Below are 23,738 nucleotides of genomic sequence, written 5' to 3'. Positions count from 1 at the left end.
TCACTTAGGTGTAAGTATCAACAAAGAAGAGACTTAAGGACTAGAAGGACATTCAGTAACATAGGGTAAGAGTTAGCACAGTGTTTAGGATGTCCAGAGTTGGGCAAGATTTCTCCACAAAATCTGATTCTGCTTTTTCCTAAAATCAGAGGCACACCATGCAGCATATTGGGCATGCATCAAAGTCAGGCCAGTTATTGAAGGGAAATATTTGTGTACAAGCAAGTCTGAAAGCAGGATGTGTGGTGAATATGGGGAGGAAAAGGAGAATTACTTAAATTTGTTTATTGTTCAATGTGCTGTTTATTCTAGAGAGCTATATGTCCAAGAACTCTGAAGATGAGGAGCTAGCTAAAGAATCAAAGCGGTCAGTTCGAAAGCGGGGTCGAAGCACAGATGAGTATTCAGAAGCAGATGAGCAGGAAGAAGAAGGCAAACCATCCCGAAAACGGCTACACCGGATCGAGACAGATGAGGAGAGTTGTGACAATGTTCGTGGAGATGCAGATCAGCCTGTCCATGACAGCCAGTCCAGGGTCCTGGCCTCTGAACAAGAGAGCACCAAAAAGCCCTATCGGATAGACAGTGATGAGGAAGAGGACTTTGAAAATGTAGGCAAGGTGGGGAGCCCACTGGACTATAGCTTAGTGGACTTACCTTCCACTAATGGACAGAGTCCTGGCAAAGCCATTGAGAACTTGATTGGCAAGCCAGTTGAGAAGCCTCAGACCCCCAAGGACAACAGCACAGCCAGTGCAAGCCTGGCCCCCAATGGGACAAGTGGTGGGCAGGAGGCAGGGGCACCAGAAGAGGAAGAAGATGAGCTTTTGAGAGTGACTGACCTTGTTGATTACGTCTGTAACAGTGAACAGTTATAAGACTTTTTTTCCATTTTTGTGCTAATTTATTCCACGGTAGCTCTCACACCAGCGGGCCAGTTATTAAAAGCAGTTTTATTTTTCCTAGAAAACTCCACTACAGAATGACTTTTTAGAAGAAAAATTTCAACAAAACCTGAATTCTTTCTGTGAAGTGACCAGTTTTGAATTTTGAAGATTAATAATTGCTGTAAATTCTTTTTGATTTTCTTTTTCCAAGTTCATGGTCCTTGGTAATTTCATTCATGAAAAAAAAAAAATCTTATAATAACAACAAAGATTTGTATATTTTTGACTTTATATTTCCGAGCTCTCCTGACTTTGTGAAAAAGGGTGGATAAGAATGCATTCCAAATATGCGAGGGCCCAAACGGAATTAGGGGTGGGAGAAAGCACTTGTGCTTTAGCTTTTTCATATTAAATATATATTATATTTAAACATTCATGGCATAGATGATGATAACAGACTGCTTAAAAGTTCAAGTCTGTATTGCAGTTTGAGAATTGTAGACAACATCACACATAAATCATTTTAGTAACAGCATTCATGAAATCAACTTGTTTACTATTGGAGATAACCACACTTAATAAAGAAGAGACCAAGAAAGTACCATCGTAAAAAAACCCTAACCTAAGTTTGTTATAGCAGAATTTCTTATTTAAAAGAAAATCGTCTGAAAAGCATTTGTACAGTAAAATGTATAGTGAAGCTTTGACAACCAGATTGTGCTGGCAAGAAATTTTTTAAAACAGCTTTATGCAGTGGTGATGAGGTGGCCTCTAATATACTGTCATGGAAATTTATTAGTGAACTGAGTGTGGTCTTTTTTTAAGGCCCAGGTGGACTGTAACCTTTGCAGATAGTGTAACTCTTGTCTTTTGGCCACATTTATGTTCATAATATCCTTTTGGAACAAATACATTTATACATAACATACATGAAGAGATGCTAAGCTGACAGTGGTATTTTAGCACATTAGAGGAAGGGGGAAGGATTTTCAAGTGAATTTTAACTGGTCTATTCTTGCCCTTAGTATCTACTTCAAATTGAAGTCTACAAACAAAGCAGTTCCTTTGGGAGGTTTTTAGTTTGAGTTTTACCGTGTGTGTGTGTGTGTGTGTGTGTGTGTGTGTGTGTGTGTGTGTGTGTGTTGCAGTTTCTTATCTGCCTGGATATATTAGCAGGTTTTGAATGTAGTTTTGGCCTTCGGCCATTAGACTTCTATTAAAATTCATTAATAGTCACATGACCAACATAGACTTGATTGAGAACGGACAATATATTGATACTTAATAGGCATGACATCCATTTCAAACATCTCAACACTTAAAAAAAAGATAAGCCCTTTGTTTCAAGAAAAGGGGTTGATAATTAAATGTTTAACATGTAATTGACACTAAAAGATGAACTTTGTCTTAGTTTCTGTTACAGCTGTAAAATTTCAGGCAGAGCCATAAATAACATTGTACAAAGTGTAGCACTTGTGATTAAACCTTGCTTGTCAAATTCTGAAACCTTCAGCCATTACTTACTTCTGTGAATACTTTTGCCCTGGGATTTGGGTTTTTCTGTTCTAGTGTTGTGTCTGTTGCCGGCAATGGACACAGCATATCTGCTGCTGGCCCAAGGAACTTCATTATTTTTTCTTTCCAAATTAAGCATTATGTGTGCTAGTCAGTGTATAGTAAAGCACTTCTCTTTTTTATTATTAAAAAGCTGGCATTAGACTTGCATATTATAAATACCTCTCCAGAAACTTTATACTCCTTTTCCTTCCTCAACTGGTGTTGCCCTTAAATCTTATCTTTTTGGCCTTGAAAGTTTATAGCTGTTGTTTTTCAGTTATTGGTTCTTTTGTTTGTTTTGTTTCACGTTAGTTCTGTAGTACCGGCCCGTTAATATTTTTGCTTTGATTCTAGCAATGTATATGTATCTGTATACAAAATAAAATAATGAAAGCAGCCTAAAAATAGGGTGCGCAAATAGCATGTGGTTCCAAGTAAGTTGTGATTTTTATTTTGAGACTATGTTCCACTGGAAGGGAGGGAAGGGCTTACATTCACAGACATTAGAACAGAGGGCTATGTATAGAGCCACATTCATTTTACAGACCTCCTTCTAGCTAGGTTTTTTCATTTATTTGAAAGTCTGTTAAGAATGTTAGCCTTGATTAACTATAACAGGCAGGCAATAGATGGATTCCTACTAGTGCAGGGTAAGTGGTTAGAAAGTGCCAGCAGCCTATCCTGCTCCCAGTCTCCCTCTACTATTTTAGTCCTGCAGCTGGTAAAGCCACTACTGTGTGGAAACTCCCATGAACCTTGTTTCTACCTCTAGACACACCAGCTCCTGCTTCCACCCATTCTGTTCAGTTAAGCAAGAGATAAGAACTATTAAATGGGTAGATTATTTCTTTTACAGGATGCCTAATGTGAAATAAAGAGTTCTTTTTACTTTTCCGCTACAGAGGAAAAAGGTAATTTTTATCATTGTGAAGACTGAGTATTCCATTTAGCAAATGTCCCATTGATATGGGTTACGATACCACTTATGCTGCCTGTTATTTACCAAACTTGAATGAAGTGTTTGTGAAGTTAGTAGTGAGTGTATCCCTTCTATCCTTACATTCTGATTAAATCAATTAACTATGTTTCATCTACAATGACTGTAATCCAGCAGCTGATACTTATAAATTATTATTATGTAGCTAGATTAATTATGGGTGGTTAGATGTTGAACAGTTCAAAAATAACTCTGCTACATGGTGTTTAGATTCAGCCCCTGAAAGAGTCTGTTCACTGAACTAATAACTCTGAGAATACTTTGAAGAAGTTTTAAGAAACCAGGAAAAAGTAAATATTTTATATTCAAAGACATAATTTAATCATTAGGAATGGTATAGAGTGCATAGGAAAGCAGCAATTCATCTAGAGTTTAAAACATCTTGACTCTTTGTTACTAGAGAACTAACCATGGATTTTGGTTCACAGTAGCTGCTATAATATAATAGAGCACTTAATACTTTAAATCACCTATTTTGAAATACAATTTGGGTTCCGATATAATCACAGCATACAGCAAATGTACTAAGGGGAGGTATAGTTTAGTACTCAGAATATTTAGTTTGCAATTTCTGTAAAGTTCTGAAAATGAGCCAAATTATCACAAAGCAGAAGCTCTGAATTATGTGAAAAGACTCAGATCAAAAATATGCATTTTGGTTTTGTAGACTTGTGCTAATGAAATAGTGTTCAGGGTAAAACATTTTCTACTGTTGGTACATTACTAGAGAATGACAGCAGAGATATTTTCAAGAACACACCTGATATACTGAGGATGGGTTTCTCTGACACATCTTCTATAAGTGTGACCTGCCAAAGAACCAAGGAGTTCAAATGCTGAGGAAGTTGTTGAAAAAAGATTTTTACTAATTTTAAAAGGATATAAATTCCAGTTTTCCTTTTTCAGGTGATAGAACCCATCCCATAATATGCATATATTAAGAAAACTGTAGATGATTATTTGTTTAGAAATAAAATGGGAAAATGTTAGCTGTAGTTAAGTGCAACTGATGGAATTTCCTTCATTACAAGGAATGCCTTTTTAGTTTGTGGGGCTGAGAGATGTTCACCATTCGCCACTTTGTACTACCATACAACTGAAAGGAACCTAATGAATCTACAAGCTTGATACACAGAAAAGTTGTGAACTCTGCCCTTCACCAACACAATAGAACAGGTCTTTGATTCATGACGTTGCCTCACAACTAGATCGTTATTTTCTTTTTTATTGGAATGAACATATATATATAAACGTATACATACTTTAGATGCTGGAATAAAAATGAATTATTTGAAATCACTAATTTTAAAAAATCATAAATAGTTGTAACTGATATATAAAGTCTAGAGAAATATAGTGAAGGTCCTCTTCTTGGTTTGACATTCTAAATATTCCTAATTCTTCCAAGAAGTGAGAATGCCAAAACTGCCAGGACCTCTGCTTAATACCTGTTATTAAACTTAGAATAAAATCCATTCCTATTTCATCCACCATTCCCAGTGTATACCTATAAACCTACCTTGGAAGTGGCAAACTGACTGCTGATTTTCCTCACTGATTTATACCAATCCTGAAAGATAAAGCCTTTTGATATCAATGTATTGAAACTGGCTTATTGTGTTATATGTGTACAAGTTAGTTTTCAAAATATTTCACTCCAACTTAAATTATCATTTGACATTTTCTGAGTGCCAAGAATTGCTAAGTAACTGTAACATGTTGAAGACAGGGTTATTCCCCAGCAAGCAAACAGTTAAAAGCCAAGTTGTAGTGTGCTTGGTATATAACCACTTTAGATTGTACATGTCACACTTTGTTCATATAAGCCCTCTCAGAGATTAGAATAAGATTCCATTAGTGGATTTTCCCCCTCATTTTGGTCAAGTAAGCTCTGTTTGTTTTGCATTTTATATTTATACCATTTTGCTCTGGGAAATGCTGCAAACCCACTTCTGGCACATTGTAGTGATTTCAGTTAATGAAGATGCTATTTTTATTTTAATAACTTTAATCGCTTCTCAGCCTTTTGGCTAAGATCAAGTGTATTTTAATAACTTTAAGATGTCTATCCTATGCATAAGTCATATGAGAGGGCTTAACAAATTATTAGATGTATAGAGATTTCTTAATTAAGCTCTTTAGACATTCTGAATAAGAAAACATTTTTAAAGGAACTACATTTATGTTTGTTTGTTTTTTGCCAAACCGGTACAAGCTAGGAAATGCACTAAGGACTGAGTGACCTGTCTTGTCCATTTTGCCACTGGATAATGTAAGTTAAGAATGGAATTGTTAACCCTAACTATTATGTTTTCTTAACTTTCATCAGTTTCTAAAGAAATCTAATTTAAGTGTTTGGGGTTTTGTTTGACCTGTATTTATTGAGTTCTGGTCCTAGACCAGGAGCCACATGTCATGCTATGGGTAGCCAGAACACAGTCATTGGAAAACATAATGGCTCAAGACCTTCTGAATCGTTTAACTTATTTTGTATGTTGCAAAAGAAAAAGTTTATTTTGCTTGAGAGTCACATTTTTTATAACTGTACAGCTTTTAAGGGGGGAGAAGTGGAAATATACCCTAAAATAGGATGTAGATTTTTACAACTGTGTTTATGCTAGAACATCTACAGGTGCATTATGTAATTAAACCTAAAATTGTTTTAAAAAAATTTTGTGCCATGGTCTTTTTCATTCTCCTGCCCTTTAGCAGAGTTGGTGCCTATCAATACTGCTATATGGATAAGCTTTGAAATTAGGCAAATAATCTTTGTCTCCAAAGCTTTAAGATCATTGCATGAAAATTATACACACACATAGACAAACAGAGGTCTACTTTATGTTAATGTTAAATGGATTTTTCAACTTTGGAACAACTATAATAGCTCAAATTTTGGCAGTTAAGAGCATATTCTTACAGTGTGTGATTTTTGTGATGCCTAACTAGGGTATTCTCAATGTTGGTTTGGTGTTTTGTTCTCTTACCAAAGCAGCTTCTTGATAATGGTATCTGAATTATAGCTTGCCCAGACTGCCTGGAAGTTTTGTATACATCTTGAAAGGGGAGTGTCCAGTGCTGGGGTTGGGCATGGGTGGGGCAGAGTTTTCTTTCTTTTCAATTTATACAAGAAGGAAAAACTAGAATTGCTCTACTTGGTTCTTGTTATTCATTAGGCTTAATTCCACAGGAATACTTGCTGGAATCATGGCAGGAAGGGATATTCACTTCAAATTTCAATTCCCTCATTTGATAAAAAATATTTTGACGTGTTATAACGCTGACAGTTATAGCAGTCTTAATGGCACATTTTCCTATAAGTTACATTAAGACACTTTTGTTTAAATTCTAGTGCTTTTTACCATCTGATGATTTTACCATTCTAATTTCTCACCTTTGTAGCACAAGTGTATTCTTGTAAAGAATTAAATTCATCTAAGTATGTCATAATTTCTATTCAAACTACCTTTATTGTCAGCTAATGTGGGATTGTCAGTTTCTTAGCTCTCCTCATTTGAATAGAGTTGTGAAGCCTGGGAATCATGAATTTCCAGGTAAAGGATACAAATTCCAGATAAGAATTTGTAAATGGTATATGTTAGACTTTCATTTTTATTTTAAATTAATAGCTGGAATTCTAGGAGTATTTGATCAGAATGCCTCTTGGATTTCCAGACACGCTTATATGAAATGCTTTATTTTCCTATGCATAAAACAAATTATTTCTGGAATAGGTTCTGAGAATGCTTTATTTTGTTTCTAGGAAATGAGAGCTAAAGCAGAAGCTCCAAGATTAACATAAAACTGTTGAGGTAATCAGGAACGTGCTATTAATCAAATAGAGGAAGCTGGAGTGCTCTCTACCACATATTGTACTGCATGTGTGTGGGGGTGGGAGGGAAAGGTCTGAAAACTGGAAATGTGATTCCAATAAGGCACAAAGTAAATTTTGTGCATGGGAAATATGGGAATTCCTGGTAGCTTAAAGCTTCAGGGGCTAACTGCAGTGTATGAACACCTAGTGTGTTAGAATTGCAGTGCATAGTTGTTTAAATATAATATTCCTTGTGACAACCAAAATATGTTGTGGCTGGTGCCAATATTTTTGTTAATGAAATGTTCAATGTCTCACTACAGTCTGATCAGAACTCTTGGTGTTTATAGCTGGGCCTAAGCTATTTTATAGCAATTGGCCTAATTGTGTAACTTTTTCTTTCAAAATGTTTTATTATAATACTTGTCATTTATTTCACTTAATATATGTCAATTGTCATAATAAAAATTTTAAATAATTTGATGTATTTGGCATGATGTGTCTGCAAACTTAGTTTACTTTAAACTTTGTAGCATATGGAAAACTAAGAATTTTCAATAACAGTTAATGAGGGTTGAAAATGTGCAAATGCATCAGTTTCCCCAAAATAATTTTTAAGGCTGTTTGCCAAGTAGGTGAATTATAGATATTAGAAAGCTCTCCCTGATTTCTATCTTTAGCCTCTGGAGAACTGACACATTAAAGAGACCTTGGGTTTGTTCTGGTTGACCCTGTGGGAGCACAGAACTAGATCAGAGGGCAGAAGCCTTAAGGCAAAAGCTTTCTCTTTCTAGAAAAACTTTTTTTTAGTTTTCTAATAATAACTTAGGAGTGAATTCTTACCAATAGGGGATGTTTGGGTTTAGGCTGAAGTGCCATTTGTTAGGAGTATGATTGATCAACACATTCAAAAAATGGTCAGGCCAGCTAAAGGGCCCTACCAACCTGAATATGATTCTCAGCTACAGATGTTGGTTTAATAGATTTTCCTTACTCTCAGAATACAGTGAGTTCACAGCAAAGTCATTTTTTACCAACAAACTAGTGGAATTCATCTCTATTTGCAATTCTGACTTAAAATATTAACCAGGTAAAGAACTTTTTGAGTAAGACTTTTGCTTAATGGAGTGAAAGTTGATCTATGCTGGCAAGAAATGACCAGCTTCAGAGTCAAGCTGATCAGAAGGCAGGGCTGGAATTTCACTGGGAGATGCTATAAGGAGTCAGTGGAGTGCCAAAGAGGCAAGGATGAAAAGTAAAGGCCCACAACCAGGAAGAGCATATGAGGAGAAGAGAGGAGACGAAGTCTTTCGGATGATTATCCTCCGTAACACAGCCGCTTTTCATAATCTGGATGTGCTTGTGCAATGGTTTTCAAAACAAAAGTAGTAGTAAATTTAAAAGCCTTTTTTCTTGATTTTTAAAATTGAGATATAATTCACATACCATTCTAAAAGTACAGTAGTCTTCAGTACATTCATAAAGTTGTCATCAGCCCCCAAAGAAACCCCATCTGACTAGCTAGCATTCATCATTCCCTCGCTCCCACCAGCCCCTCGGAACTACTTATATATTTTCTGTCTATAAGGGTTTGCCTATTCTGGACATTTCAGATATATGGAATCAGACAATATGTAGCCTTTTGTGTCTGACTTTTCATTCAGCATGTTTTCATGATTTTATCCATGTTTTAGAATGAATCTACTTCATTTTCATGGATGAATCATGTTCTATATGGATAAACGTCTTGTTTATCCATTCATCAGCTGATGGATATTTGAACTGTTCCCATTCTTGGGCTATTATGAATAATGAACATTCATATACAAGTTTTTTGTGAACCCTATGTTTTCAGTTCTCTTAGGTATATACCTAGGAATGGAATTGCTAGATTATATGGTAACTCTGTGTTTCAAAGAACTGCTGCTGAACTGTTTTACACAGCATCTAAATCTCTACATTTCCATAGCAAAATTATGGAATCCATGACAGTTCCAATTTCTCCACATCAATAACACTGTTATCAGTCCTTTTTATTACAACTATCCTAATGGTTATGAAGTAGTTTCTTTTCTGGTTTTAATTGCCTTTACCTAATAATTAATGATGTTGACCATCTTTTCATGTGCTTTTTAGCCAGTGTATATCTTCTTTAAAGAAACATCTTTAAAATCCTTTGCCCATCATAAATTGTGTTATCTGTCTTTTTATTGTTAAGTTGTAAGAATCTTTATATGTTCTGGATACCATGCCCTTAACAAATAATAATTTGCAAATATTTTCTCTGATTCTGCAGGTTGTCTTTTTACTTTCTTGATGGTATTCTTTGAAACACAAAAGTTGTTAATTTTGATGATGTCTAATTTCTGTTTCTGTTTTTCTGTTTGCCCATGCTTTAGCTGTCATATCTAGGGAACCACTGCCTGATTCATTGTCACAAAAATTGTTTTAAATTTATTTATTGATTTTAGAAAGAGAGGAAAGGAAAAAGAAAAACACCAATTGTTGTTCCCCTTCTTTATGCATTCACTGGTTGACTCTTATATTTGTCCTAACCAGAGATCGAACCCACAACTTTGGTATATCTGGATGATGCTCTAACCAACTAAGATACCCTGCCAGGGCAGTCACAAAAATTTATGTTTTATATAGGGTTAGTTCTTAAATGTAAGTCTTTGACCCATTCTGAGTTATTTTTGTATGTGGTGTGAGGTAGAGACCCAAATTCATTCTTTTGCATGTGGCTGTCCAGGTATTCCAGCACAATTTATTGAAAAGACTATTCTTGCCCCCATTGAATTATCTTGGCCTCCTTGTCAAAACTCAATTAACTAAAAATGTAGTGGTTTACTTCTCTACACTCAATTTGATTCCAGCAGTTTATATCTACCTTTATGCCAGCACTACAGTCTTCATTACTATAGCCTTGTAGTAAGTTTTGAAATCAGGAAATGAGTTCTCTAATGGGGTTCTCTCTCAAATAAAAAAAAAAGAAAGAAAAAAAGATTACTTTGACTATTCTGGATACCTTGAATTTTCATATTAATTTAGGTTCAGTTTGTCAATTTCATGAACAAGGCAATTGAAATTCTGATAAGTATTACACTTAATATGTAGACATTTGGGGGAATATTGGATTCTAGGTATTTAATTTTTTCAAGAATGTTATATAGTTTTCTTTTGGTAAATAGATTCTTATGTAGTTTGATGGTATAAATGGATTGTTTTTCTTAATTTTATTTTTAGGTTGCTCACTGCTAGTGTACAGACATAAAACTGATTTTTTCACTTAGGAATAAAACTTAACCAAAGACATGAAAGACTTATGCACTGAAAACTACAAAGTGTTGCTGGAATTAATTAAAAAAACAAAAACAAATGGAAAGACATCTCATGTTAATGGATCTGAAGACTTAATATTGTTAAAATGTCAATACTAAAATGTGTTTTTCAGAAATTGAAAAACTAATCTTAATTCATATGGAATCTCAAGGGAACTGAAATAGCCAAAACACACTTGAAAATGAATAAAATTGGAGGACTCATACTTCCTGATTTCAAAACTTACTACAAAACTATAGTAGTCAAAACAATGTAGTAAAAAGACATGGCATACAATGGGATGAAGTACACAGCCAAAAAATAAACCCTCACATATATAGTCATTTGATTTTTTTTTTCTTTGTGTGTGTGTGAGAGAGAGAGAGAGAGAAAGGGACAGACAGGGACAGAGAGACAGGAAGGGAGATGAGAGGCATCAACTCATAGTTGTGGCACCTTAGTAGTTCATTGATTGCTTTCTCATATGTGCCTTGACCAGGGGGCTGCAGCTGAGCCAGTGACCCCTTGCTCAAGCCAGCGACTTTGGGCTCATGTCTATGATCCCATGCTAAAGCTGAAGAGCCCGCGCTCAAGCTGGATGAGCCTGTGCTCAAGCTGCCTACTCCCAGGTTTTGAACCTGGGTCCTTAGCGCCCCAGACTGACACTCTTGTCTACTGCACCACCACCTGCTCAGGCTAGTCAACTGATTTTTGACAAGAATACCAAGGCCATTCAGTGGGGCAAAGGAGTCTTTTCAACAAATGATACTAGGAAAACTAGACAGCAACAAGCCAAAAAGAAAAATGACATTGGACCCTTACCTAGTACCAAATGCAAAAATTAACACAAATGGATCAAAGACCTAATGAAAGACTTAAAACTATAAAAATTTTATTAGAAAACAAAAAAAAGGCTGCATGACATTAGATTTGGCAATGATACCTTAGATGTGACACCAAAAGCACAGGCAACAAGAAAAGCAGGTAAATTTTACTACATCAAAATAAAATGAGAAACTTAGGTGCATCGAAGACACAATCAACAGAGTGAAAAGGCAATTCATGGGATGGAAGAAAATATTTGCAAACTGTTTAGCCAATAAGCAGTTACTGTCCAGAATATATAAAGAACTTGTACAACTGAACAATAAAACAACCTAATTTAAAAATGGGCAAAAGACTGGAACAGACATTTCTAAAATGATATACAAATGTCCAATAAGCAAATGAAAAGATGCTTAATATCACTAATCATTAGAGAAACTAAAATCAAATATCACTTCACACCCATTAAGATGGATATTATAGCCCTGGCCGGTTGGCTCAGCAGTAGAGCGTCGGCCTAGCGTGCGGAGGACCCGGGTTCGATTCCCGGCCAGGGCACACAGGAGAAGCGCCCATTTGCTTCTCCACCCCTCCGCCGCGCTTTCCTCTCTGTCTCTCTCTTCCCCTCCCGCAGCCGAGGCTCCATTGGAACAAAGATGGCCCGGGCGCTGGGGATGGCTCTGTGGCCTCTGCCCCAGGCGCTAGAGTGGCTCTGGTCGCAACATGGCGACGCCCAGGATGGGCAGAGCATCGCCCCCTGGTGGGCAGAGCGTCGCCCCTGGTGGGCGTGCCGGGTGGATCCCGGTCGGGCGCATGCGGGAGTCTGTCTGACTGTCTCTCCCTGTTTCCAGCTTCAGAAAAATGAAAAAAAAAAAAAAAAAAAGATGGATACTATAAAAACAAACAAACAAAAAAACAATAACAGGCCCTGCTCAGATAGTTCAGTTGGTTAGAGCATTGTCCAGAAGTCCAGAGGTTGCTGGTTTGATCCCTGGTCAGCACATATACAGGAACAAATGGACGTTCCTGTTGACTTCTCTCTCAAATCAATAAAAACAAAATAATAAGTGTTGCTGAGGATGTAAAACAGTGTAGTCACTATGGAACAGTACGGTAGTTCCTCAAAAAGTTAAAAATTGAGGCCCTGGCCGGTTGGCTCAGCGGTAGATCGTCAGCCTGGCGTGCGGGGGAACCGGGTTCGATTCCCGGCCAAGGCACATAGGAGAAGCGCCCATTTGCTTCTCCACCCCCCCCCTTCCTCTCTGTCTCTCTCTTCCCCTCCCGCAGCCAAGGCTCCATTGGAGCAGAGATGGCCTCTGCCCCAGGCGCTAGAGTGGCTCTGGTCGCAGCAGAGCGACGCCCTGGAGGGGCAGAGCATCGCCCCCTGGTGGGCAGAGCATCGCCCCTGGTGGGTGTGCTGGGTGGATCCGGGTCGGACGCATGCGGGAGTCTGTCTGACTGTCTCTCCCCGTTTCCAGCTTCAGAAAAATACAAAAAAAAAAAAAAAAGAGTGGACATGGTCCCAACCAGGTAGCTTACTTCAGTTGGTTAGAGCATCATCTTGCTATACCAAAGGTTGTGGGTTCAATCCCCGGTCAGGGCACATTCAAGAAACAACCAATGAATGCATAAGTAGAAAAACAAATATTTTTTCCTTTCACTAAATTAAAAAAAAAAATTTTAAAGTGGAGATCCTTGTCTTTTTCCTGATCTTAACAGGAAAGCAGTCTTGTGATTGTGATGTTAGCTTACAGTATTTCATAGATGTCCTTTATCAGACTGGGGAAAACTCCTTTCCATTCCTAATTTTTTAGTTTGTGAGTGTTTTTATCATTCAAAGGAGTTGGATTTTGTCATGCTTCTTCTATATCCACTGAGATGATCATGTGGTTTTCTTGCTTTATTATATTAGTATGGTGTATTATGTTGACTGATTATCATGTTGAACAAACTTCCATTCCAGGGATAAATCCCACTTGGTCATTGTGTTAGGGATCCCTAAGACCACCCCCAGGATCAATGATTCATTAGGATGATCTCAAGACTCAGCATATAGTTGCACTCACAGGGATGATTTTTTACAGTGAAAGGATCTAAAGCAAAATCAGCAAAGGGTTATGGCACATGGGCAAAATCCACAGGTAACCAGGCACAGGCTTCCAGCAATGAGTTAAGACAACACCTGTGAATGTTATCTACTTTGGAAACCCATTACAGACTCAGTGCCCAGGATGGTACAGGGAGCTGATCAAATAGGAGTCATCTTGCCTAGGACATACCAAAATTCCAGACCTCCAGAAGGAAAGCAGGTGTTTAGCACAAACCACATTGTTTGCCCAAACAATTCAGGCACAATGATTCACTCAGAGTGGTGGGAACTCTCTCAAAATCAAAGTTCCCAGGCAGTAGTGAAGGGCCAACTTTACCAGCAGACCTAAGGATAAGCATTCTAAGGCCTGCTATGGTAACTCTTTTCTGCACAATCCATCCCATTGGCCTTACAGCAAAATTATCAGTAAGACTTTATACAATAACATGAGTGAAAACTGTAGTACTGACTTCTTTAGCCAATTTTCTCTGTGTTGAGATTCCGTTTATGAGCAAAACATTGGCTGTTTTACTAAATAACCAACCACTTATGGATGTCCTATGGGAACCTGAAAACTAATCATTTCCCATATTTGATTTGTTGGCTACTTTAAAAGCCTACTCCTTTAAAAGCCACTGAATTCTCCATCTTGGAGAAATGAGTCAGCATTTACTGAATCACTTAGGTTGGAAATTAAGGAATAATCTGACTTCTCTTTCTTCTACATCACCTTCACCACCATTCCCTCCCACCCCCAATCTATCTGCAGGTTCTGAGGATTTTACTTTTGGAATAGTTCTAGAATCTGTCCGTTTCCATCTTTGCTGCCACTCTGTCACCTGGATACTACGGCAATAATTTCCTAATACTCTTCCTGCTCAGTGTACCTCTTCCAGTCTCACACTAATAATCCCCATTCAAAAATCTAACATTTCTCTATTCAGAAGATAGAAATAAAACTGCAGACACAACAGTCCAACCACAGGTATGATCAGACTGATTTTTCAGGTAAGAAAGTGATGCCTAAAGAGACTGACTTACTTGAATTCCACTACATCTCTCATGGCTTAACTCTTGCTCTTGAATTTAATGCCTCAGGCCTCTCTGTAAAATTGGACAAATAACAACTTTCACATATGGTTGTTACAAAGAGGACGTGAAGAAATATGGATGGATGTAAGGGCGATCTGGCTGTGACATCTGTCACCCCATTGATCGCCAGGGTTGATTGGGCTGATCTGGCTGGCTAGGAGGGGTCCCCTTCCTCCCTCACTGCTCCATGTGCATCCCTCCCGAAGCTGCGCCCTCCCTGGAATACAGCCTACCCCGCTAGAGGAAACTACCTCAGTCAAGGGTTTACGGGTAGCGGCGCTCCCCTGCTAGAATGTCCAAAAAGCCCTCAAGAAATAATGTGAGTAGAGAGCCTAGATGGTGCCCGGCATATATTATTTGGTTACCTTTAGTTACTATTATGACCACTTAAGTTTTTATTGCTTTTATTACTTTGCTCTTCAGTGCCAAACAAATAAGTAAGAGTTCCAAATGTGGTGGATTCTTTCCCTTCAGTGCCCCACCTCCATACAGACATAACCAGCTCTTCACTCAGTGTTAATTACTCAGGGCTCGTGTGCCTGCTTGAGACATGGGGATACAGTACATGGCTCGTGCACGAGGGTGGTGTCAGGACCTCCTAGACTGATGTCTGGGGCCTGGCGGTTGAGATGTGACTAGGTCCAGCGCAGGCGGGTTCAGGTGGGAAGAGCCTTGCACTTAGGAGAGCTCTGGACCTCTAGATCAGTGTGGTCTCTATACCTGTGCATTCTCAGGCAAGAGGCTCCACGTCTCACGCCTCCGTTTGTAGAAAAAGGAATTTATTATTCCTTCTGCTTCCTCTCTCACAAGGTGCTGTGACAACCCCAAAGAAGGATGTGGGGAAACACTCCGTCCTTCCAATGGGCACGAAGCCTTAGAAATAGCGAGAGGGAAAGGGAGGAAGGCCACGTGACAAACTCGGCGCGCTCTTCCCAGGCCTCCGAAAGCTAGTTCTACGACGTCTCGTCTCTATGGTGCACGGCTCTCACATCCGGTGCAGACCAAGTTGCTCTTCCGGGGTAAGTGCTATCGCTTCCGGAGTGGGACGCGGCAATCAGGTTTTTGATGTGCTTCTGCTCCTGGGTCTGCGTCTAGTGAACTAGGCAATGAGCTTCCTCAAAAGTTTCCCACCACCCGGGTCGGCTGAGGGTCTCCGGCAGCAGCAGCCAGATACCGAGGCTGTGCTGAACGGGAAGGGCCTCGGCACCGGCACTCTTTACATCGCTGAGAGGTAGGGTTCTTGTGCTCAGGGGCTGCCCCTGGGCGCCGCCTGGTGCGGAGGAGTCGGGCGAGACCGCGACCTCGGGGGCTGCTGGGAGCGGGGTGTCGCGTGCTGTGTGTCGCTCGGGGGATGCGTCTGTTGGGGGAGACTGGATTGTCTCGATTGTGCTCCTGCCCTCTCCTCCGGAGCTTTCCTCTCTACTCTAGGCGGAGTTCTCGACGTTAATTATGCTTCTTCATTAGTTAGGCTTTTTATCCTCCTGTTTACCGGGAGTCTGGCGCCTGCGTTGCCCTTGACTCAAGGTTTTGAGTTTTCAGACCCAGAGATTCGTTGACGTGTTTGCCTGTTTTGTTTCCCCGATGAACCGTGCGGGAGATGTTGCCGTGGGCGGGATATGCAAATTTAGAGCTGGTTGTGGAGGGTTTTGGAAGTTAGATTTTTCCCTGTAGGTATAGTGGGCAGAGGAACAAACACCCTCAACCTCGCGCAGGTTGGGGTCCTATCCAGAGGGACCTGACTACTCATTTTCCATTTCTGACTCTCATTTCTATTCCCTTTTATTAGACTCCCTAAATTTTGCCGCTTCATCTTCAAGCCAACAGTGACACATGGAATCCTTACTGTCCTTCAAATCTCTGACTTTCTCTCCTGCTGCATCACTTAGGGCTACAGCCAAAGAAAATGCTCTGCTTTTAAGAGCTCGTGTGATTTCATTGGACCCACACAGATCATCTAAGATAGATTAGTAACCTTAATTACATCTACAGACTCCTTTTTGTTAGATAACATATACACAGTCTTGACTGCCAGAGATGAATGAAGGTCTTGGGGGCCAAAATTCTGCCTACCAGAGAGGACACAAAAAAATGTAAAGAACCCTTGGTTTAAAGCAGCGACTTTCAACCCGTGTGCTGCCAAGAATTTAAAAAATATCTGACTGTTTTAGTCAGCGGCACTGACCTCTTTCTCTTAGATTGTCAAAAAAAAAAAAAAAAAAAAAAATGACCACAGCCAACATAACAATAGCTGTCTGGAGTGAATGTGTCAAAATTATATCTTTTTTTTCTTAAGTCAAATTGGCAAAATAAAACATTTTTTGGTGTGCTGCAAAATTTTAGAAATTAGTTTGTGTGTGCCATGAAATGAAAAGGGTTGAAGAATCGCTGGTTTAGAGGGAAATCTAGCCAGTGAACAATGAATGGTTAGGCTTTTGGCCAGTTGCTGAGATAGAAAACAGGAAGAAGAAAAGCAAGTTCCGGCTGAGCTGACAGTAATAAATTTGGTTTAGATAGTGGGGACCGGTTGGATGTGTGTGTATTTTGGGAGAGTGGTGTTAAAGATAGAGATTTGGAAATCATTAGTATAAGTGTTAGCATATGCTCATGGGACTAGGTCAGATACCCCAGAAGAGTAGAGAGGTCCAGGGGTAAAACTTTGGTGACACATCTACATTAAGATGTAGGTCATGGAAGATGAAACCTTGAGAAGAGGAACAAAGTTAAATCTGAAAAGCATCTGTTGGGCATTGACAAGGAGATCTTTAGTGATCTTGAGAGAGCAGTTTCTTTTAATTGGTGGAAAGTGGAGCAAGATATATTCCTATTGCCTACACAATTGTTTTTCTGTGGTTTCTCTATATACTGCACTGTCTGTTTCTATAATATAACCCCTTTTGGGGAAGGTTCTATACTTGTTTTTCATTTAAAAAAATTTCAAACCTAAAGAAAACTTACAAATGTTGTTAATATCTGTAGACCCTTCACAAAGATTTATCAGCTGTTAACATTTTGCCATGTTTATCTCTTGTTGTTGAGCTATTTGAGAGTTGCAGACATATTAATACTTTACCTGTGAATACTTGAGCATTATCTCCCAAGAACAAGGACATTCTGCTGTATAACCATAATATAGTTATTACACTTAGGAAGTACAAGCTCCTAAATTCTTATTTGTTTAAAAATATATATATTTCAGCTCTTCCTTTGCTTTTCTTTTTCCTTTTCTTTTTCTTGGAGAGGAAATAGTGAGACAGACTGCCACATGCATCCCAACTGGGATCCACTCAAAAACCCTGTCTGGGGTCCATGCTCCAGTACCCATCTATTTTTAGTGCCTGAGGTTGACCTGGGCCAACTGAGCTATTCTCAGCACCCGGGGCTCACAGTGTAACCAATCAGTGGAGCCACTGGCTGCGGAAGGGAAAGAGGAAAAGAAGGGGGAGAGTGGGAGGGAGGGGGAGAGTGGGGGGGGGGGGGAGAAGCAGATGGTTGCTTCTCCTTTATGCCCTGACTGGAAATCAAATCTATCCATAGGCTGAACTGATGCTCTATCACTGAGCCAACCAGGGCTTGTTTTAGACTTTGGCCCGTTTTAGAATTTTAGGTAAACAGAGACAGGGTCTGATTTGGTTTTAGGTGCGTTGTTTCTCAGATGTATATTGAGAGATTTACAATTCTCAGGGTTTTTTGTTTGTTTCTTTCTTTGTAACAGAGAGAGGGACAGAGAGGCACAGACAGACAGGAAGGAAGAGATAAGAAGCATCGGTTCTTTGTTGCAGCTCCTTAGTTCAGTGGTTCTCAAAGTGTGCACCAGAGTGCACTGGTGTGCCCTAGAAGATTTCCTGGTGCGCCCTATGGTATTCCAGAGAAATATGTGCCTGTTGGGGACCAAAAAACCAACAAGGTTTTGGAGTTTAGATTTTTGGGAGTCAGAGGTGTGGGGAATTGGCTGTAAACTGACAGTCTGCCCAACCCCCCCACCTCACTTGCCTGATTAGGTTGCAAAAGGCTGTTAAGCTGTGGTACTGGATTGTTTACACTACCCCCCATGTTCCCGGGAAAGACTGGAGGCAAGTTTCTTGTATCCTTTATTTGATGTAAAGGTAAGATGATATGTATGGTGGGGGTTTTCTGCACTCAACAGAATTACAAGTAAAAAGAGAGGAATTATTCAACATATTGAGGAGGAAATGAGAGTTTGCCTTTCAGATATATGCCCAGACATTGAAGAAATCGCTAGGACACATCAGGCTCATGTTTCTCATAAACACAAGAATGAGAAAACTTAACATATTTGTTCTGGGACCTGCTGAATTTACTAAATCTTACTAAGAATGTATCTATATATATAAAAAGATAACTTTTTGTCGTTTTTTAATTTTTTAACTCCTTTTTTACAAATTCTAAAAAGCATAATTCAAAATTAACAAAAATGATTTTTAATGTCAATAAATTTAATTTTGTCATATTTATTTTGTTTAATTACCATAAAAGCATGCTTGGACTTTATTTTTTATTCTTTAATATTTGACTTAATTATTATAACAAATTTCTCAGAAATTTGTATATAGTTTGCCTACAGTTATTTGTAGGATTTTAAATGCGCCCTGACTTCAAAAAGTTTGAGAACCACTGCCTTATTTGTTCATTGATTGTTTTCTCCTATGTGCCTTGACTGGGGGGCTCTAGTAGAGCGAGTGACCCCTTGCTCAAGCCAGCGACCTTGGGCATCAAGCCAGAGGCCTTTGGGGTCAAGCCAGGGACCATAGAGTCATGTCTATGATCCTACGCTCAAGCCAGGTGAGCCTGCACTCAAGCCAGCGACCCCAGGTTTCTTTTTTCTTTTTTAATTTTTTTTCTTTTTCTTTTTTGTATTTTTCTGAAGCTGGAAACAGGGAGGCAGTCCGACAGACTCCCGCATGCGCCCGACCGGGATCCACCTGGCATGCCCACCAGGGGCGATGCTCTGCCACAATCAGCCATTCTAGCGCCTGAGGCAGAGGCCCCAGAGCCATCCTCAGCGCCCGGGCAAACTTTGCTCCAATAGAGCCTTGGCTGTGGGAGGGGAAGAGAGAGACAGAGAGGTGGAGAAGCAGATGGGCGCTTCTTCTGTGTGCTCTGGCCGGGAATTGAACCCGTACGCCAGGCCGATGCTCTACCACTGAGCCAACCGGCCAGGGCTAACCCCAGGTTTCGAACCTGGATTCTCTGCGTCCCAGTCTGATGTTCTATCCGCTGTGCCATTTCCTGGTCAGACTCTCAGACTTATTTTCAAAGCTTAGATTGCATAAGAAGTTGACATTTTATCTAAATAAGAAAGGAAACAGTTTTGAATTATTCATAATAGATCATTTGAAACAGGTAAAACAGATAATTAAGTTAAAAATAGGTAATTTAAACTTAGAAGTAATATTTTTTATGTTTTATTCTAAAATAAATTGAAAACCAAATAATTAAACCAACCCAAATTCAAGATTTCTCTTATCTTCCTGTCTTGTTTTTCACTCCATGCCAGGAATAAGGGATACTGATCATACTGTGTAAAACCCTTGGAAATCAGCAAAATGCTGCAAGTTTACTGGCTTTCAAATTCTTGTTTTTTTTTCTTTTGTGACTGATAGCTTCTTTGGGACTGGGTATAACTAATTTGATTTCTTGGTTTTGGAGGGCATTTCTTCTAGAATATATAGAAAAAAATATATATTATAGAAAGAATAAATGAAAATCAGAACTTAATGAAAGAAAGTGTTGCTTTTTAGTGGAACTTGCTTCTGTTCTATAGAGTGTATAATCCATGTCCATATATAAGATTATAGCCTGACCTGTGGTGGTGCAGTGGGATAAAGCGTCGACCTGGAAAGCTAAAGTTGCCTGTTCGATACCCTGGGCTTGCCTGGTCAAGGCACATATGGGAGTTGATGCTTCCTGCTCCTCCCCTTTCTTTCTCTCTCTCTCTCTCTCCCTCCCTCCCCTCTCTGAAAATTGAATAAATAAAATCTTAAAAAAAAAAAAAGATTATGAGAGCTTTGTAGGCAATGCTGTTCTGAGGCAGCATTTGTGTCCTGCTGTCAGTAGGGAACTACAGAGCAGTTATGATATGCTTTTTAAAGTAAAGTTCATAATTTGGTAGCCGCTGAGTCTGTGTTTATATTTCAATGTTTCATCTCCTAATTGAGTTATTAAAGAATGTTTTGTGGCTCTGGGTATTTGATTTTTTTTTTGTGTGTGTGTGTGTGGCAGAGACAGTCAGAGAGAGGGACAGATAGGGACAGACAGACAGACAGGAAGGGAGAGAGATGAGAAACATCAATTTTTTGTTGCAGCTCCTTAGTTGTTCATTGATTGATTTCTCATAGGTGCCTTGACGGGGGTGTTGGGCTATATAGCAAACGGAGTGATCCCTTGCTCAAGCCAGCGACCTTGGGCTCAAGCTGGTGATCTTTGCTCAAACCAGATAAACTCGTGCTCAAGTTGGTGACCTCAGGGTCTCGAACCTGGGTCCTCCACATCCCAGTCTGACGCTCTATCCACTGTGCCACCGCCTGGCCAGGCCTGGGTATTTTAAATTTTGAATACCCAAATTTGGAATATGCCTTTCTGAATTGTGATATGCCAGGGGAGTTTTGGGTTGAGAAAAAGGAGTTTATTTCCTTAAAATAATACTTTTAGTAAGAGACTGGCTAGACTTATGTGACACATGACCACTATTTCATCTCCACATTGACAAAAGCAGTGGACAGCAAAGGCACATAAAGTGTGCACAACCTAATTATAATAATAAAATCTATTTCCTTGGGATTAATGGGATGAGTCATTCTGGAAAATTATTTCTAGAGCTTTTACCACTTGAAGCTCCTCCCAGATTTTCTTTTTTTTTTTTTTTTTTTTTGTATTTTTCTGAAGCTGGAAACGGGGAGAGACAGTCAGACAGACTCCCGCATGCGCCCGACCGGGATCCACCCGGCACGCCCACCAGGGGGCGACGCTCTGCCCACCAGGGGGCGATGCTCTGCCCCTCCAGGGGGTTGCTGTGCCGCGACCAGAGCCACTCTAGCGCCTGGGGCAGAGGCCAAGGAGCCATCCCCAGCGCCCGGGCCATCTTTGCTCCAATGGAGCCTTGGCTGCGGGAGGGGAAGAGAGAGACAGAGAGGAAGGAGGGGGTGGGGGGTGGAGAAGCAAATGGGCGCTTCTCCTATGTGCCCTGGCCGGGAATCGAACCCGGTACCCCGCATGCCAGGCCGACGCTCTACCGCTGAGCCAACCGGCCAGGGCCGGTTTTCTTTTTTAAATAAGCATGTTCAATGAAAATTTTTCCAAATGATAGTATGTTTGTTTTTTGCTTATTTATTTATTTATGTGTTTATTTTTGAGAGAGGTTTTTTTGCTCTTTTAAAAAGAAATTAATTTTAGGAAGAGGGGAGAGAAAGAGAAACATCTATTTGTTCCATTTATTTATGCATTCATACACAATTGGTTAATTTTTTTTAAACTTTATTTATATTTTACAGAGACAGAGAGAGGGATAGACAGGGACAAACAGACAGGAACGGAGAGAGATGAGAAGCATCGATCATTCGTTTTTTGTTGCGTGTTGCAACATCTTAGTTGTTCATTGATTGCTTTCTCATATGTGCCTTGACCGCGGGTCTTCAGCAGACCGAGTAACCTCTTGCTGGAGCCAGTGACCTTGGGTTCAAGCTGGTGGGCTTTTTGCTCAAACCAGATGAGCCCGCGCTCAAGCTGGCGACCTCAGGGTCTCGAACCTGGGTCCTCTGCATCCCAGTCCAACGCTCTATCCACTGCGCCACCGCCAGGCCAATTGGTTAATTCTTATATATGTCCTGACCAGGGATTGAACCTGCAATTTTAGTTTGTTGGGACAACGCTCTAACCAACTGATCTACTCAGCCAGGGCGTGCTTTTACTTTTTTAAGTGTACTATTTATTACATTTTAGTATATTACAGAGTAGTACAATTTTCACCACAGTCTAATTCTGCCTTAGTTTTTGATATGTAAGGATCTCTCTCTTTTTTTTTCTTTTTTTAGAGAGAAGTGGGGAGTAGGAGGGAGAGGAAGAGAGATGAGAAGCATCAACTTGTAGTTGTGTCACTTTAGTTGTTCTTTGATTGCTTCTCATACATGTCTTGACCAGGAGGCTCCAAATGAGCCAGTGACCCCTTGCTCAAGCCAGTGACCTTGGGATCATGTCGATAATCTCATGCTCGCCTGACCAGGCAATGGCGCAATGCATAGAGCGTTGGACTGGGATGCTGAGGACCCAGGTTCGAGACTCCGAGGTTGCCAGCTTGAGCGCGGGCTCATCTGGTTTGAGCAAAAAGCTCACTAGCTTGGATCCAAGGTCACTGGCTCCAGCGAGGGGTTACTTGGTCTGCTGAAGGCCCGTGGTCAAGGCACATAAGAGAAAGCAATCAATGAACAACTAAGGTGTCGTAATGTGCAGCAAAAAACTAATGATTGATGCTTCTCATCTCTCTGTTCCTGTCTGTCTGTCCCTGTCTATCCCTCTCTCTGACTCTCTCTCTGTCTCTGTTAAAAAAAAAAAAAAAAAAAAAAAAAGTAAAAAACCCCCGATAATCTCATGCTCAAACCAGATGATCCTGCGCTCGTGCCAATGACCTCAGGGTTTTGAACCTGGGGTTAGCATCCCAGGCTGATGCTCTACCCACTGCACCACCACTGGTTCAGGCCTATCTTATATTTGTTTCTCCTTGGTTACGAATTAGACAATCAGACTTGTTAAAGTTGCATAGACAGATTATATCTGCCCTGACCGATAAATGGAACAACAAATTGATTTCTCTTTCTCTCTCTCCCCCCTCCCTTCCGTCCTTTTTTAAATCAGTAAAGAAATTGAATTTAAAAAATTTTAAATTGTATAGAAAATCAAATGATAGAGGATGTATTAACTTTTTAAAATAACAGTTCTATTGAGATACTGTATGTAATTCATGTAACATACAGGTGACTCATTTAAAGTGTACACAATTTAAAAATTTAGAGGTTGTTTTTTTTAGTGAGCAAGAGAAACAGATAGGAAGGGAGACAATTCAGCGGTTTGTAGTCTATTTATAGAGTTGGGCAACCATTATCACAATCAATTTTAGAATATTTTCATTGCCCTCAAAAGAAACCAGCT

General features: G+C 39.7%; 2 protein-coding genes across 7 annotated transcripts in view; both read left to right on the top strand.

Annotated features, from left to right (window-relative positions):
• The window catches only part of RSF1 (remodeling and spacing factor 1), a 174,668-nt gene extending 166,933 nt beyond the window's left edge, over positions 1 to 7,735 (top strand). For all 3 annotated transcript variants that reach the window (XM_066369263.1, XM_066369256.1, XM_066369274.1), the window contains one exon: positions 313 to 7,735. In XM_066369263.1, coding sequence (XP_066225360.1) covers positions 313 to 878 — 566 coding nt within the window. In that variant the 3' untranslated portion in view covers positions 879 to 7,735. The remainder of the gene's footprint in view (positions 1 to 312) is intronic.
• A 7,875-nt stretch (positions 7,736 to 15,610) lies between these two features.
• The window catches only part of CLNS1A (chloride nucleotide-sensitive channel 1A), a 33,786-nt gene continuing 25,658 nt past the window's right edge, over positions 15,611 to 23,738 (top strand). For all 4 annotated transcript variants that reach the window (XM_066360697.1, XM_066360699.1, XM_066360698.1 and 1 more), the window contains exon 1: positions 15,611 to 15,810. In XM_066360697.1, the coding sequence (XP_066216794.1) occupies positions 15,686 to 15,810 (125 nt within the window). In that variant the 5' untranslated portion in view covers positions 15,611 to 15,685. The remainder of the gene's footprint in view (positions 15,811 to 23,738) is intronic.

Source organism: Saccopteryx leptura, chromosome 1 (assembly GCF_036850995.1).
Source record: "Saccopteryx leptura isolate mSacLep1 chromosome 1, mSacLep1_pri_phased_curated, whole genome shotgun sequence".
Lineage (NCBI taxonomy): Eukaryota > Metazoa > Chordata > Mammalia > Chiroptera > Emballonuridae > Saccopteryx > Saccopteryx leptura.
Note: the sequence above shows the minus strand (reverse complement) of the source record. Positions and strands in the feature narration are given on the sequence as shown.